We start from the raw sequence: 13,679 nt of genomic DNA on the forward strand, positions 1-13,679 counted from the left end.
AGGGCAAGCATGTGCTCGGTGTGGGGTGCATGCATATGTAAGAAAACCTGCTGAACAGCATAGGAAATGTCAGGACGAGTAAATGTGAGGTACTGTAGGGCACCAGCAAGGCTCCGATATAGGGAGGCATCCTCACAAGGAGTCCCAGAGGAAGAACTGAGCTTCTGCTTGGTGTCAACTGGTGTAGCAGAAGGGTTGCATGAGGCCATGCCGGCGCGAGCAATAATCTCAGTAGCATAAGTGCTCTGACTGAGGAAAAGGCCACCTGCATGTCTAGTGACAGCGATGCCAAGAAAGTAACTCAGAGGACCGAGATCCTTCATAGCAAACTCGGATGCAAGAAGTGCCATAAAGGATTTGCGGAGATCATGCGATGATGCAACCAGGATGATGTCATCAACATAGAGAAGTATGTAGGCAATATCAGAACCCTGCCGGAAGATGAAAAGAGAATGATCTGAAGTGCTGTGCCGGAATCCAATAGAGGAAACATAATCAGCAAATCGCTGATACCAAGCACGAGGCGCCTGTTTCAGACCATAAAGGGACTTCTTCAGAGGCAGACATAGTCCGGGTGGTGAGGGTCGCGGAAACCCAAAGGCTGATGCATGTAGACAGTCTCATGGAGATCACCATGCAGGAAAGCATTCTGGACATCCAACTGATGTATGGGCCAAGATCTGGAGAGAGCAATGCTGAGAACTGTCCGGATGGTAGCCGGTTTCACCACGGGGCTGAATGTCTCATCACAATCCACACCTGCAATCTGAGACCTGCCATCACCTACAAGACGAGCCTTATACCGCTCAAACAAACCATTAGACTGCTTTTTAAGGCGAAAAATCCACATGCAACGAATAACATTAACATCACAAGGACGGGGAACCAACTCCCACGTATTATTTCTAATAAGAGCATTAAATTCAGACTGCATAGCGGACTTCCAATTTGGATCGGATAAGGCTTGTTTTGGGTTACGAGGCAAGGGTGAGATGGACGGGTCATCAATAGAGACCGAAAGACTAAAAGGCTTTTTAGGTTTGGAAATGCCGTGCATGCTACGGGTAGTCATGGTCCGTACGGGTGGTGCAGGAGGGACCGGAGGCAAGGGCAAAGGTGAGGGAGAAGCGGTAGGGGAGACGGGAGCCGATAAGGGAGGCGAAGAGTCAGTGGGACTCGACGGCTGGACCGGAGGGTCAGGTGGGCGGGAGGATACGGTTTGCCAATGGTGGATCAAGGAAGGAGGGAGGTCCTCGGTGAAACACTCATAAGAAGGGGCAGGAGTCAAGGATAGGTCAGCAAAGGGAAATCGGGTTTCATCAAAAATGACATGCCGCGATATTAAAATTTTTCTGTGTGACAAATCATAACATTTATAACCTCTGTGATTCATCGGATACCCTAGAAAAACACACGGAGTCGATCGTGGTTGCAATTTGTTTATTGTAGCGGAAGGAAATAGAGGAAAACATAGACAACCAAAGACACGTAAGTGGGAGTAGGAAGGGTCGCGATGATACAACAGCTGAGTAGGAGAATCATTCTGAAGAGTCTTGCGTGGCAAAATGTTCAGAAGATATGTTGCCATTTGAAGGGCATGATGCCAAAATGAAGGAGGAACTGACGAATGAGCGAGGAGGGTGCGGATCATGTTGTTAATGGTGCGAATTTTCCGTTCTGCTTTGCCGTTTTGAGAAGAAGTGTGAGGGCAAGAGAAGCGAAAAATAAGACCATTAGCATCACAATACCGATGAAAGGATTCATTGTCATATTCACGTCCATTATCACATTGAAGACATTTAATATTTGCTGAAAATTGTGTTTTAATAAGTGTAGCAAGAGTAGTAAACATTTCATAAACCTGAGATTTCTTGCTAATCGGAAACGTCCATAAAAAATCAGTGTGATCATCCAAAAACAAAACGTAATAACGATGACCAGCAGTACTTAAAACAGGAGACGTCCATAAATCACTATGCAAAATATCGAATGGTCTCAAAGTAATAGTTGCAGATGAACTAAAAGGCAACCGGACATGTTTGCCTAAAACACAAGAGTCACAAACAGAACTAGAACGCGAAGGTTCACAAAAAATAAGTTTATTATTCCTAAGATGGTTTAAAGCTGAGGAAGCTGGATGACCAAGTCGATTGTGCCAGACACTAGAAGCAAGACCAGCAAAGGGAGAGGAGCGAGTGACTGGGTAGAGGTCGCCGAGGCTGTTACATCTCAGGAGAGGCATCCCCGTCTTGAAGTCAGACACCGAGAATCCAAATGGATCAAAAGAAACAGAAACATTATTGTCAGTAGTGAGTTGTCGCACAGAAATTAAGTTTTTAATAATTCGCGGAGTGTGCAAGACATGATTGAGTGCTAAAGGTTTGTGAGGGGTAGGAATAGAAGTGTATCCTGAACCCTGAATTGGAATGCCCTGACCACTACCAACTATCAGTTTCTGATTTAAATGACTTAAATTAGAATAAGACGTGAGAGTACCTTGAGATGCCGCAGTATGGGACGAGGCGCCAGTGTCCATGTACCACGTGGTGTCTGGAGGAGTTAAGGACATGGTGTGCATGGCAGCAGCGATATCAGTGGGTGCTGGAGAAGCAGTAGCGGTGTAGGCCTGAGGACGCGGACCTAAAACGCCGGGTTGCTGCGGAACACCCATGGGACGCGACCACTGAGATGTGGGGTAAGGACAAGGAGGCATGCCCCAAGGGGAAGGAGCCCAACCAGGGGGAGGAGCCCAACCCCATGGATTCCAGGATGCCTGCGGTGGGGGGCGCCAGGGTGGAGGGGATGCAGCAGAGGAACCAGAGGAGCCAGATGATCCAGGATAACGGGAGCCACCTTTCTTCCTAGGTTTACCAGAACCACCCTGATAATTGCGATTTTGCCCTGACCCATAACGATGGTTGGAGTGGCCCTGATCGCTGCGGTAGGTGGGGCGCTGCTGAGAGGAGTCAACGGAGGCCGGTGGACGGGAAGCAGAGGTGTGCAAAGCAGTCTGAGAGGCCGGACCTGACATCCTGGCGAGACCAGATTCCTCTAGAATCAACATGGAGCGGACCTTGAGGAAAGGAGGCAAAGGCTCACTTTGACGGATCAGGGTGGCAACACCACGGAAAGGCTCAGTGAGACCAGAGACCAACTAGAGAACAAGACGATGATCACTAACAGGGGCACCAACATTCCTCAACTGATCAGAGATATGTTTCAGAAGTTGACAATAGGTCGAAACATTAGGAAAATCCTCCATGCGAGTGGAGATGAAATCCTGGTCGAGGGCGACAGCACGGGAGTTCTGATTGTCCTCAAACATAGAAGTTATACGGTTCCAAGTAGCCATAGCAGTAGAACCTTTCTCCATAACAGTGGCGAGAAGGTCAAAGGAGATGGTGGAATAAATCCACTGTTTGACAGTAGAGTCAAGAGTGGCCCACCGGGCATAGGAAGCATCGGTGCGCGTAGGAGGCTCCATGCCAACTTGAGGAATGATGTGGTGGAGCACCTGAGTAGCGTGAGCATGAGTTTCAAACAACTCAGCCCACAAAGCATAATGATCCTTGTCGAGCTCGAGTTTGAAAGGGATGTTGTTTTTTATGTTAGTCACAGCAAGGGCCGGATGAAAGTCAGGCTTAACCGGCGGAATAGGTGGAGTGACCATAGTAGTGGCGGTGTCACTAGTTGGGGTGCCGCGTGGAGAGCCAGGGGTAGAACTAGAGGTGGCCATGGAATCTGCAAAATAAATGTAATGGAATTTAATTTTTTTTTTTTTTTTTTTAAGATTCCTGGGTGAACCGCTGGCTGGGTTCACTGGCAGACCGGGTTGGACCGGGCCGGTCGGACCGGTTTTGCTTTAATGCAAAACGGGTCGGATCTTGGATGTGGGAAACGGGTTGTTGCACAGCAAGATGAAGGTGATGCTGTGACGGGTTCCTTGTCCAGGGGCGGCGTGCGACACGGAGGCGCAGGCGGCGGTGTGGCTAGGAGGCGCGGGCGGCGGCGTGGCTGGGCGGCGCAGGCAGCGGCGTGGCGCGGCGGGATCGACGTTCCAAGAAGGAAAAACGCGTATCTTGGCTGTGGAGTGGCACGGGAAGCACACGTGCACAGCGGTTGTTGCGAGAGAGAGCAACAACGGAGCGGCGGCGCGACGGTAGACGCGGCGGCTGGAGGTTGGAGCGGCGGCGGCAACACTATTGAAGGAGTGGTGCGGCGGCGGCTTGGGCAAAGAGAAGGACAAAGAGGGGCGGAAGTAGCAAGGAAAATAACAGAAGGAAGAAAAAAAAAATTAGGTCAGAAAAGAGAATCTGAACCTGTTCAATGATACCATGAAGGAAATCAATTCCGTGACTATTATTGATAATGAAATACCCTATATATACAACTTACCTAGTTGACTAATAATAAATATTAAACCTTAATTACAGGCGTAATTACAAAGAGAATAAATAATATCCTATTCTATCAGATTACCTTGCTTCCAACCCCTTCCTAAACTCTCGAGTTTGATTACCTTGCTTCCAACCCCTTCCTTGTCTAAAATCAAAAGACCAGTTTTGCAGTACAAAGCAAAATCCTCACAGTTGTTATGGAAAACATTGTAATTGCCAAAGCCATTTTGAAGAAGGTACATTGCGCGATGGATAACAGTTTCAGGTGGATCAGATGATGCAGTAGTGCACGTGCCACCCCTTACTTTGGTAAAAAATGCTGTTGGTGAAACCCCGTACTCGAAACAGTAAAGAGATCCGTTTCGAAGGAAGCAGTCTAAGCAAGAAAGAACTACTCCACTATTTGGCTGCCTGAATCCACAATCAGGAAATATTTCACATGGAGTGGATGTTGAATCATCCAAGTTCGAAGATGTCTCAGTGATTGACTTGAAGTTCCTCTCGGGTCTGAAATGTACAACCTTGCTCCCCCCAACAAAAATGCCTGCATGGTATTACAATATAACTTAGTTTTAAGATTGATTCCACATACAAGATCTTCTAAAACCCTTGAGAATTTAGTTACACGTCTTGTATCAGTGGAAAACTTTGCAGAAAAGGCTTATACTGCAAAACATTGTCATCTTACAGTAGGTTCTGACAAACTGGAGAGTAAACAGAAACACACAGAACGGCCACTTAGAAGGCAGAAGTGAGGTCTTAGGGTTTACAAGAACCATTACAAATTTAAGACCGTAGAACAGCTAGTTGTAGCATAAAAAAGATTAGATGTCTGATATAATTGGCATGGTTGACAATATAGTGATTTGGTATAATTTTCCTTATGCAGTAAAAATAAGTTCCCTAGTTAAATTATTTAGCTACATCTGTACCTTGAAAACTTAAGTATGTAGCATAAATCTATGAGAGGAGTCTAACAAAATTAGAGCTAAGGTCTTTATTAATGTAAGCATCAGAGCTTGGTCAAATCTCATCAGATGAAGCTTAGCTCAGATCTTGATAGTTCCAATGATAAATACATTAAAAGAGTCTAAATCTATATACCAACGGGAAATTACAAGAAAATGAGAGAAAATGAAAAATGGTGAATTGAAAGAAGAAGAAGAAGAAGAAGAAGATGAGACCGTGGTGAGAGTAGGTGAAAATAGCTCTGTATGTGTAGATGTGATCGCCAGGCTTGATCTCATGTCTCTCTACTCTGTGCGAAAGCAAACCCATTTTCAGTTCACACTCTCACTCTCACTCTCACTGAAGAAACCAACACTTGTGCTTCACGCCGTAACACCGCTTCTTCTTCTTCCGACCTGCTTGTTGTGATCGTTGTATTGGACGTTGTTATCACTCGGCCCCACACACACACACACACCATTGTTGATTTGATCCACAACAATTATATTCTTTTTCAATTTTCATCATCATATTCATGCATGCTATATAATATATTTATTTATTCATGTGAATTAACTAAACACATCAAAGTTTATTATTCTCTTCTCATCAACAACTTTTCACTTTTCTCAACCAATCTAAATCATAATAAGCTCTCACCGTGATGATCATGATCAAGCAATTGCATTTTATGAATGATATGTAAAGAGAATGATTTATTGAGAAAAATTTATTCACTTAATGTGATCCTAAGGATTAATATTATGGATGTGAGATACCTCGGTCAATAATTTTTATTTTTTCAGTTTTCTATGTATATTTGTAGGTTTTTTTTTAGATAAGCAATGATTGTATTGATAGGAAGTATAAGAAAAGAAAAAAAAAAAAAGGAAAAACTAACAAGCCAAAAGGAATGTATATTTGTAGGTAACAACTAACAAACTACTGAAATTACTAGGATACGTATTGTGGAGTGTGGACCTTAAAGGGTGAGAGGGGACGAAGTTTCTGCGGAAAAGCGACCCATGGAGCTTCGGATTCCTTGCCACACTATCAAGTGATCCCTTTGCTTCCTTCAATTATGGGGTGTTTACATCACTCTTCCTTTTCACGCCATCACTTTCTGTAAAGAAAATAAAATTATATTATTAAAAATAAATTAATAAAGGGCTAAGATGGAAAATGATTAGCACAACGCAGAACACGTTCTCTCGCATCTTCACGTGATACAGAATCTGTGTACATAAAATAATATCTTGGTGAAAGTGGAAGATGCTCTAGTCTCTTAAGTCTTAAGCAAATGGTTCTGACTACTTTAGAGATTAGTCTCTCCCTTCTTTTTACCTATATCTCTCCTTTTTTTTTTTTTATCACATTCTTATCTCCATCTAGAGATAGAGGGGGAATAAGTGTGAATAAACATTTTTTCTTTTATACAAATAAAGAATATTAAAATAAATTTTGTTAACAAAAATACAATTGAAGTTCTATCATTACATATTATAGAGATACCTGCCAATCATAGATTTTCACTTCAAAATGCTTCTCATCTTCTAGCCTGTGTCTAAGTTCCTTGGCTAGCTGTTTGTCTCTGGCAAGTAAGAGAGCAAAGCCTCCACCACCAGCTCCAACCAGCTTGTAGCCACAGCAGTAAGGACTAGCAAAAGAAAATAGCCGGTCAACAGACTCATTACTGCAGAAAGGGTCAAGTTCCTGATGCAATCTCCAAGCTTCCAACATTATCTCCCCAAATTCATCAATCTCACAGTTCATCAAAGCTTCTCTCCCAATCTTTGCCAGCTCAACAAGACGCTTGATACTCGATACTAGCAGATTATCCCGCCGAAGATATCTAGTTACCACCTTTTGCAGCACCTTCTTTGCAAGCCGAACCTGCAAAACAATTCCATGTAAATCCAAAATCAAAGTTAGTAATACAGGATGTTGAATTAAGTGAATGGCCACACTAGCTTCAAAATGACAACCTTAAATAAGATGTGTAATTATATATGTTAAAAAAGAAACAAAAATTCAAAACAAAACATGAACAACATATCTCCTGAAATTTTAATCTGGAAACTTGCTAATTTTGCTATTTGTCCAATATTTCAGCTTTTTCCCAGGAGCTTTAATTCCTGTCCTTGTGCATGTTTGGAAATATTACAGTTGATTCTAAAGCCAAATTCAATTACGGGGAGAAACTTTTGTGTGTGGCGGTGTAAAATTGATTATGAGGAAAAATCATGTTGATCCAAAGCGTACACTACAAGCTTTTAGGCAATTATTGGTGGTGCATGGAGGAACGCAAAATGCATTTTCATATGAACAAACAAATACTTACTTGACCGGTGAATACCACAAGAAGCCGTTGCTGCAATTCAGAAATCAACTCTGGTGAAGCCAACAGGGGGACCGGACCACTTGAAGCCGCAATGGAATTCCGGGAAAGCTTGAAGTACATTTAATCCCTGGATACAAACCCCCAATTTGGTCTTGCCAGCCACCTCCTGTCCCCATGAGTTGTTCTAACACCAAAACAAGTCTCGCAACATTGTCAGTGCTATCATCCTCATCAATTATCTGAAGAAGCCCTTTCACCACTGATGCAGCTAAAATACTAGAAGTACCCAATCCACTACCACGAGGAACATTGGCCCATGTCTTAATGTGCATGCCCATATCCGCAAGGATGTTATCATGAATAATGCCAGTCACAAGTAATGCGGATTTGACCAGCCGAAATAGATCATCACCATTGAATGGTGTACATATAGATTTATAATCTTCAATGTATAAATGGTTGTCTGTGTCATCAGTAATTAATACTCCTGTTGTATCTGTCGTCTCTACGATGGTGCCAATTGGAAGAGAACCTTCCAAGCTTATTGCCATGTTGAGAACACATCCAGCACGTTCAATGCTCCATGGAGGGGTATCACTCCAACCACCAACAAAATCTACGCGAACTGGTAATTCTACTTTTACTCTTTTAGGATGGAAAGGTTGACGAGTGCGCCCATTACTTTGGTACTCCTGACATGAGAGGCTACCGGGAGTCTCTGATAAATGTTCTACACAAAGAGAATGAATTCAGAAAAATCAGTTCTCTAATTTTTCACATGAATATTTAGAAGCAATTGTCCATTCATTCAAATATAGGAATGGATGTGATATGTAAGATTTTAAAACAAAACACTCAGATAGCTAGTTGTAACCACTCTTGAGGTCAAATGAATTCTAAATGGCATTAATCGTAGATAACACTTTCTCTAAGTCTGTATTTTGAGAGTTGATTGTAGAGAGATAATACTATGAGAAACTAATACTACCACCATAAATCACATAAAGATGCTATAATTGCTATCTCCAATATCTCACTAATTTATATTCTCAGAAAACTTGGGCTCTCAATCGCTTAACCTTAAAGTTAATTCTTTCAATAGTCACCACACATTAGACTTTCGGTCACTATTTTGATGCCAACAGGTAGTTTTTAGTTTTGTACTTATCATGCTAATAAGCAAAATATCATGGATGTTATCTTAAGCTATAGCACAAGTCCTTAAATGAACCATGTTTATGTTTTCAGTACTAACTCAAGCAAAACTCAATCATCAAAAGCCAAAGCTGTAGCAAGAATCCTCCCAGCTTCACCTTAAAAAAAATGCCAGCAGCAATGAACTGTTTGCAATTATTTTTCATGAAGATGGCATCTTGGGACATGAGCATGATTAAAGCATGTACCTTTAAAGCCATATCTTACTGCTGAAGCAGTTTCATCAGCCACCGCAGCCCAAACTTTGTGCTCCAACTCGCATGCTGTTGTTTCGTCATTGCAAGCTCGAAGGAGATCAACTTGCACCTGGTATGCCCTGCTCTCAGGAAGTATATTAGAGTTTTCCTCCCGAACTTTTGGACACATAGCTAGGAAATCCTTACATATTTCAACTTCAGAACCCTCCTTTTGAAGAATTTCTTCACATAGTTGAGACAAATTGCGCCCCAGCATTCCATACCTAATGCAAGCTTTTGCAATTCCTTCTGCGAGATCAGCTTGATGATTACGTGAACCTATGCACATTGTGGAGAAATCAATTGATCTATGCAATTCCTCCAGACTGATGCCCCAGTATTCACTTTTATGTTTAGCTAAGCCCATCAGCCACATCGCAACCTTGAGCATTTGAGCATAAGGAAGTATGGGGAATATTCTTGAATTCCATAAACACTTTTCTTGAGAGCCTGAGGACCCCCACAAGTCACTTTCTTGAATGCCTAAGTCATGTAAAACTTTCTTCCAGGGCTTCCCACAAAACGTACCATCTTTAGAAAGAGAACTTTTGGGGTTATCATGAAGACCAGAATATACAAGAACTCGCTCACTACTTCCAACCAAGGGAACCTCCCAAAGACAATGGCGATCTGGAAGCATGAACTTGATTGAATCTTCAGTGCTTATATAGTCATCTAGAGAGATGTTGACTCCAACCACTATACACAGGGAGCCAATATGTATTCCGGCAGAAATAGACGAATCATATATGAGAGAATCTTCCCCAATTGAGACACCAGGTGCAATTTCACTAGAAAGAATAATAGCAGATGCTGTAATGTCAGATGCAGTTGTAGCTGGAATAGAACACAGGTGTCTTCTACCAACCAATTCTGAACCCGCACCACTGAGGTGATCTAGCACTTCACTTGAGGTCCCAAAATGTAAGAACAACAAATCATCTGCAATGGCATAATATATGAGCGAATCAATGTTTTACTTTGTACAGATAGATATAGGAATGATGAAGAATTGCAGATACAGATAGAAGACTGAAATTGAGCTTGGCATACAGGCACAGTAGCTGAACATCTTCTGCTTTCCCAATTTATTAACTAGTTCTTCACCCAAAGGGCGCTTTCTCAACCATTCATGCTTTGCAGGTACCCAGGCAGCAACCAGATCTTCATATAAACTCATCTGCACAGCACAAAGCATTTATTCTTAGATAAAATACTTTCATTGTTCCTCAAACGAACACGAGCATTTTACATGGGCAGACTTCGTAGGTATTTATATAACAATATTTCTTTTGTTAATTGAAATTTACACTCAAATTGAAGAAAAATTAACAACATGAATAGTAATCAAATGAGAAAGAAGGGAAAAGTGGGATAACCAAAATATCAGCATATGGGCACACACCAAAATATATAAAGTTTCGTTAAATCAGAAAAGTGATCTTTTATTACATGCAAGGTCAACCAAAGTAGCTGCAGTAGGACCTAACTGAGTCAATATTACCATTATAATAAAGATTGTTACTTAAAACGACGAATACAGGTCTCATGATATCAGTTCAATTGTGTATTTTACAAAGATGCTTTACTAAACATGGCTTATGAGAGCACTCAAAGTAAGCTCCTCAAAGATATTACTGGCATGGCACTCATAACACATAAAATTCATGATTTGTATGGTTGAATGGAATTGTGTGCAATGAACATAAAGCAACCTATCTTTCTCTGTCTGTTACTTTATAATCTGAGGAAATGAAATACCCCTTCCCCAAAAAAAAATCCATTTTGTCTATAAGTGGACAGATTTGGATGGAAGCTGCTGCACCATATTTTAAGTCCTGCATAGAATATCAAAATATATATCTATTTTATATTAAATGACAATCTTGACATCAATAAATAGTTTTATTTTAAACTGACTAACAACTATCGCCAATGTACAAAATTTGTAAAGCACAAATAAACTTCATGATTATGTTCTGTAAATCAAATAAACTTGGTTTTAGCAATTTGTTCTCTTTCCCTATATACAAAAGCATAACAAAGAATTTAATTATATAATACTTTCATTTCATTTCTTTTCCACCCATAAAAACCAAACAATGTAGTGTACCTCCTTTTTGCTTTCTAGGAGCTCTGAAATCATTGGCTGACAGGAACATGCAAGTGTAACAAGCTCCAACCATGCCTTACCTCTAACTGCTATTATTCCGGTATCAAGAAGTGTTCTACCATCAGCTAGAACTGCCTTATTTTCAACTAGCTCTTCTAAAGTAGGTTTCTGAAGGAGATTATCTACTAAACTGACTGCATAACTCTTAGTTGAACGTTCAGTTTCAGCTGCAACAATAACTCCATGGTTTGAAGCAACATCAAGGGTGATCGGAACGGTGATGATGCACGAAGTGTCATTAGGAAGAATCATCACAGAGGCGTCAAAACATGGTAGAACATCACCAGTCATGGTCAACATTCCACCTGAGAGGATTGAAGGAATTTTTGTGCAAACATCAGCAGGTAACCCCAGAGAAAAAGACAGCAAATAAATCCCATTGAGAAAGAACAATGATAATGTTGTTAAGTTTTTGGTTAAATTAAATTTTTATGAGTAATGCCATGTTGAATATATATCTATATCAGGGTTGTTAACAGCGTGCTATAGCGGCGCAATAGCGCTATAGCGTAGCACCCTGGGGGTTCACCGCTACTCCACTGCTACTGTCCGCTATTTACCGCTATAGCGCTTGAAATAATGTTTTTTGGGCTTGCCGCTACGCTAGGCTATCCGCAATTAACAACCCTGATCTATATACAGAATTCCCTAAAACATGCACATTATATATGAATGCAGACAACTAATAGCAGTGGTGGAGAGTAAAACTTAATTGATATAACTTGGATATCTTGTAATGCCAAGTCAACATATGGAAAGGAAATAAAATACATTGACTTGAATGAATGCATATATGAAGAAAATAACCTTGATCCCCAAATGCTTGTCTTGCACAAGAAGCAATGGCAAGTATGTGGTGAAAGAGCAGGGGAACTGGGCCATCAGGCTCATCTGATGCCAAGTAGGGAAGAGGAAGAAACACTTTCCCCATAGGATTAGCCCAAGGCACTCTTTTAGAATCACCTCCAGCATGGAACAACAGTATATGCTTATTGGCCAGCAAGCTAGCCATTGGGAGAAGAAGAGAATCATCACTGCCATTGGTAGTAAAAACAGTGAAGTTAGGAAAGTAAATAAATGGTTATAGATTTGGTTGAGTTCTGAGAAATAGGAAATGAAGGGTACCTGGGCGGTGGTGTGGTAACGGAGAGCGAGGGCGTGAATGGCATTGAGGGTGACGGTGGATGGGGCGATCCGACCTAAGCGCTTGGCCCGGTGTAGAGGTGAGCTTGCTCGGGGCTAGCGGCGGTGAGGACGATGGCGGAACCCTAGATGGGTGACGGACAGATAGTCTCAGATGGTACCATGATTTGGGTGAGAGTGAGGAAAAGAGAAGAAGAAGAAGACGACGAAGAGGAATCAAATTATTATTCCTACCGACACAAAATAACTACCGCAACTGTAAAACAAAACATTGTAAAAACTAAAAAGAGAGGAAAACAATAAAACAAAATATGGAAAGAACCTACTTGCATTGCATACAACAAGAAGTTTCTTTTTCTCCCACAAAAAATAACATAACCAAGCAAACTAGAATGTTTGGAATTGAATAGCTATTCAAATAACATTTTTAACTTCCAAGAAACGTAAACATGATTGGAACTCTGTAGTCGATTTCCATTAACTTCATGTCTTGTTCTCCCTAAATTTTGGAAATTTCAAGCTCTGTGGTTAAGCTATTAAACAATTACCCATGATTAGTGTAGAGTGAAGATGATTTTCTGTTGATTTCCTTTGTACTCTTGTTAATAGATTTTTTTTATCATCTCTTGGTTGTTGGTCGCTTTGTTATTATTAAGTAGTTTATTTCATATTAAGAGTGGTAATGATTGAATTAATTACTCTTGGGGTCACGAATGGATATTTTTTATTGGCTACCATGGCTTCACGACCTTTGGCTTCCACTAACTAATTAGCTGGTTCTTTATGGCTGGTAACCTGGGAGGCTCGATAATGAGTTCTTACTTTCGATCAAGTTATCATGAGTGGTAACACGGGAGATACACAACACTCGAAGCCAATTATTGATCTTGCATATTGCGAATTTAAGTGGTGACAATATGCTCTTTTTTTCCTCTTCACAATTTTCTTCTATATTTCTTTCTTTTATAGGGGTGAAAGGTGAATTTGTGAAGTGGTGGTGAACAATGTATGACCTATTTTCTATATGCATTGCCTCCATGTTTCTTTTCATCTGCAATATTTCTTTTCATCTGCAATATAGCAATAAGCCAGTAACATAGTGCTTGTGTTATTTGTAGGTTAAGTAAGGAATATACATTTTCTCTTTGAAGATAAGTGAGTTAGAATTTCTATATTTTATTTATTAATTTATTTATAAAAAATCTTATTGTTCATGATGTAGCCTT

At 41.0% G+C, this 13,679-nt stretch overlaps 2 protein-coding genes and 1 pseudogene across 2 annotated transcripts; all 3 read right to left on the reverse strand.

The window, feature by feature from the left end:
• Positions 1-3,154: 3,154 nt before the first annotated feature.
• Positions 3,155-3,736, reverse strand: LOC130744640 (uncharacterized). Its single transcript, XM_057596810.1, has one exon. It carries the CDS (start codon positions 3,734-3,736, stop codon positions 3,155-3,157), a length of 582 nt encoding a protein of 193 aa, XP_057452793.1.
• Positions 3,737-4,327: 591 nt separating this feature from the next.
• LOC130745602 (protein LEAD-SENSITIVE 1-like) lies at positions 4,328-6,450 on the reverse strand. Its single transcript, XM_057597952.1, has 3 exons — positions 6,327-6,450; positions 5,582-5,761; positions 4,328-4,941 (listed from the first exon to the last, which is right to left on the reverse strand). Exons 2-3 carry the CDS (start codon positions 5,673-5,675, stop codon positions 4,463-4,465), a joined length of 573 nt encoding a protein of 190 aa, XP_057453935.1. The 5' UTR covers positions 5,676-5,761; positions 6,327-6,450; the 3' UTR covers positions 4,328-4,462.
• Positions 6,451-6,757: 307 nt separating this feature from the next.
• LOC130745574 (bifunctional fucokinase/fucose pyrophosphorylase-like) lies at positions 6,758-12,736 on the reverse strand (annotated as a pseudogene).
• Positions 12,737-13,679: the final 943 nt, after the last annotated feature.

This window comes from Lotus japonicus, chromosome 1, assembly GCF_012489685.1.
Source record: "Lotus japonicus ecotype B-129 chromosome 1, LjGifu_v1.2".
NCBI lineage: Eukaryota > Viridiplantae > Streptophyta > Magnoliopsida > Fabales > Fabaceae > Lotus > Lotus japonicus.

Excerpts from the sequence above, each read along its gene's own strand:
- LOC130744640 (XM_057596810.1), bottom strand. The coding sequence starts at position 3,736 with ATGGCCACCTCTAGTTCTACCCCTGGCTCTCCACGCGGCACCCCAACT.
- LOC130745602 (XM_057597952.1), bottom strand. The coding sequence starts at position 5,675 with ATGGGTTTGCTTTCGCACAGAGTAGAGAGACATGAGATCAAGCCTGGC. Across the intron at positions 4,942-5,581 it reads TTTCACCTACTCTCACCACG|GCATTTTTGTTGGGGGGAGC; the intron begins GTCTCATCTTCT and ends AATACCATGCAG.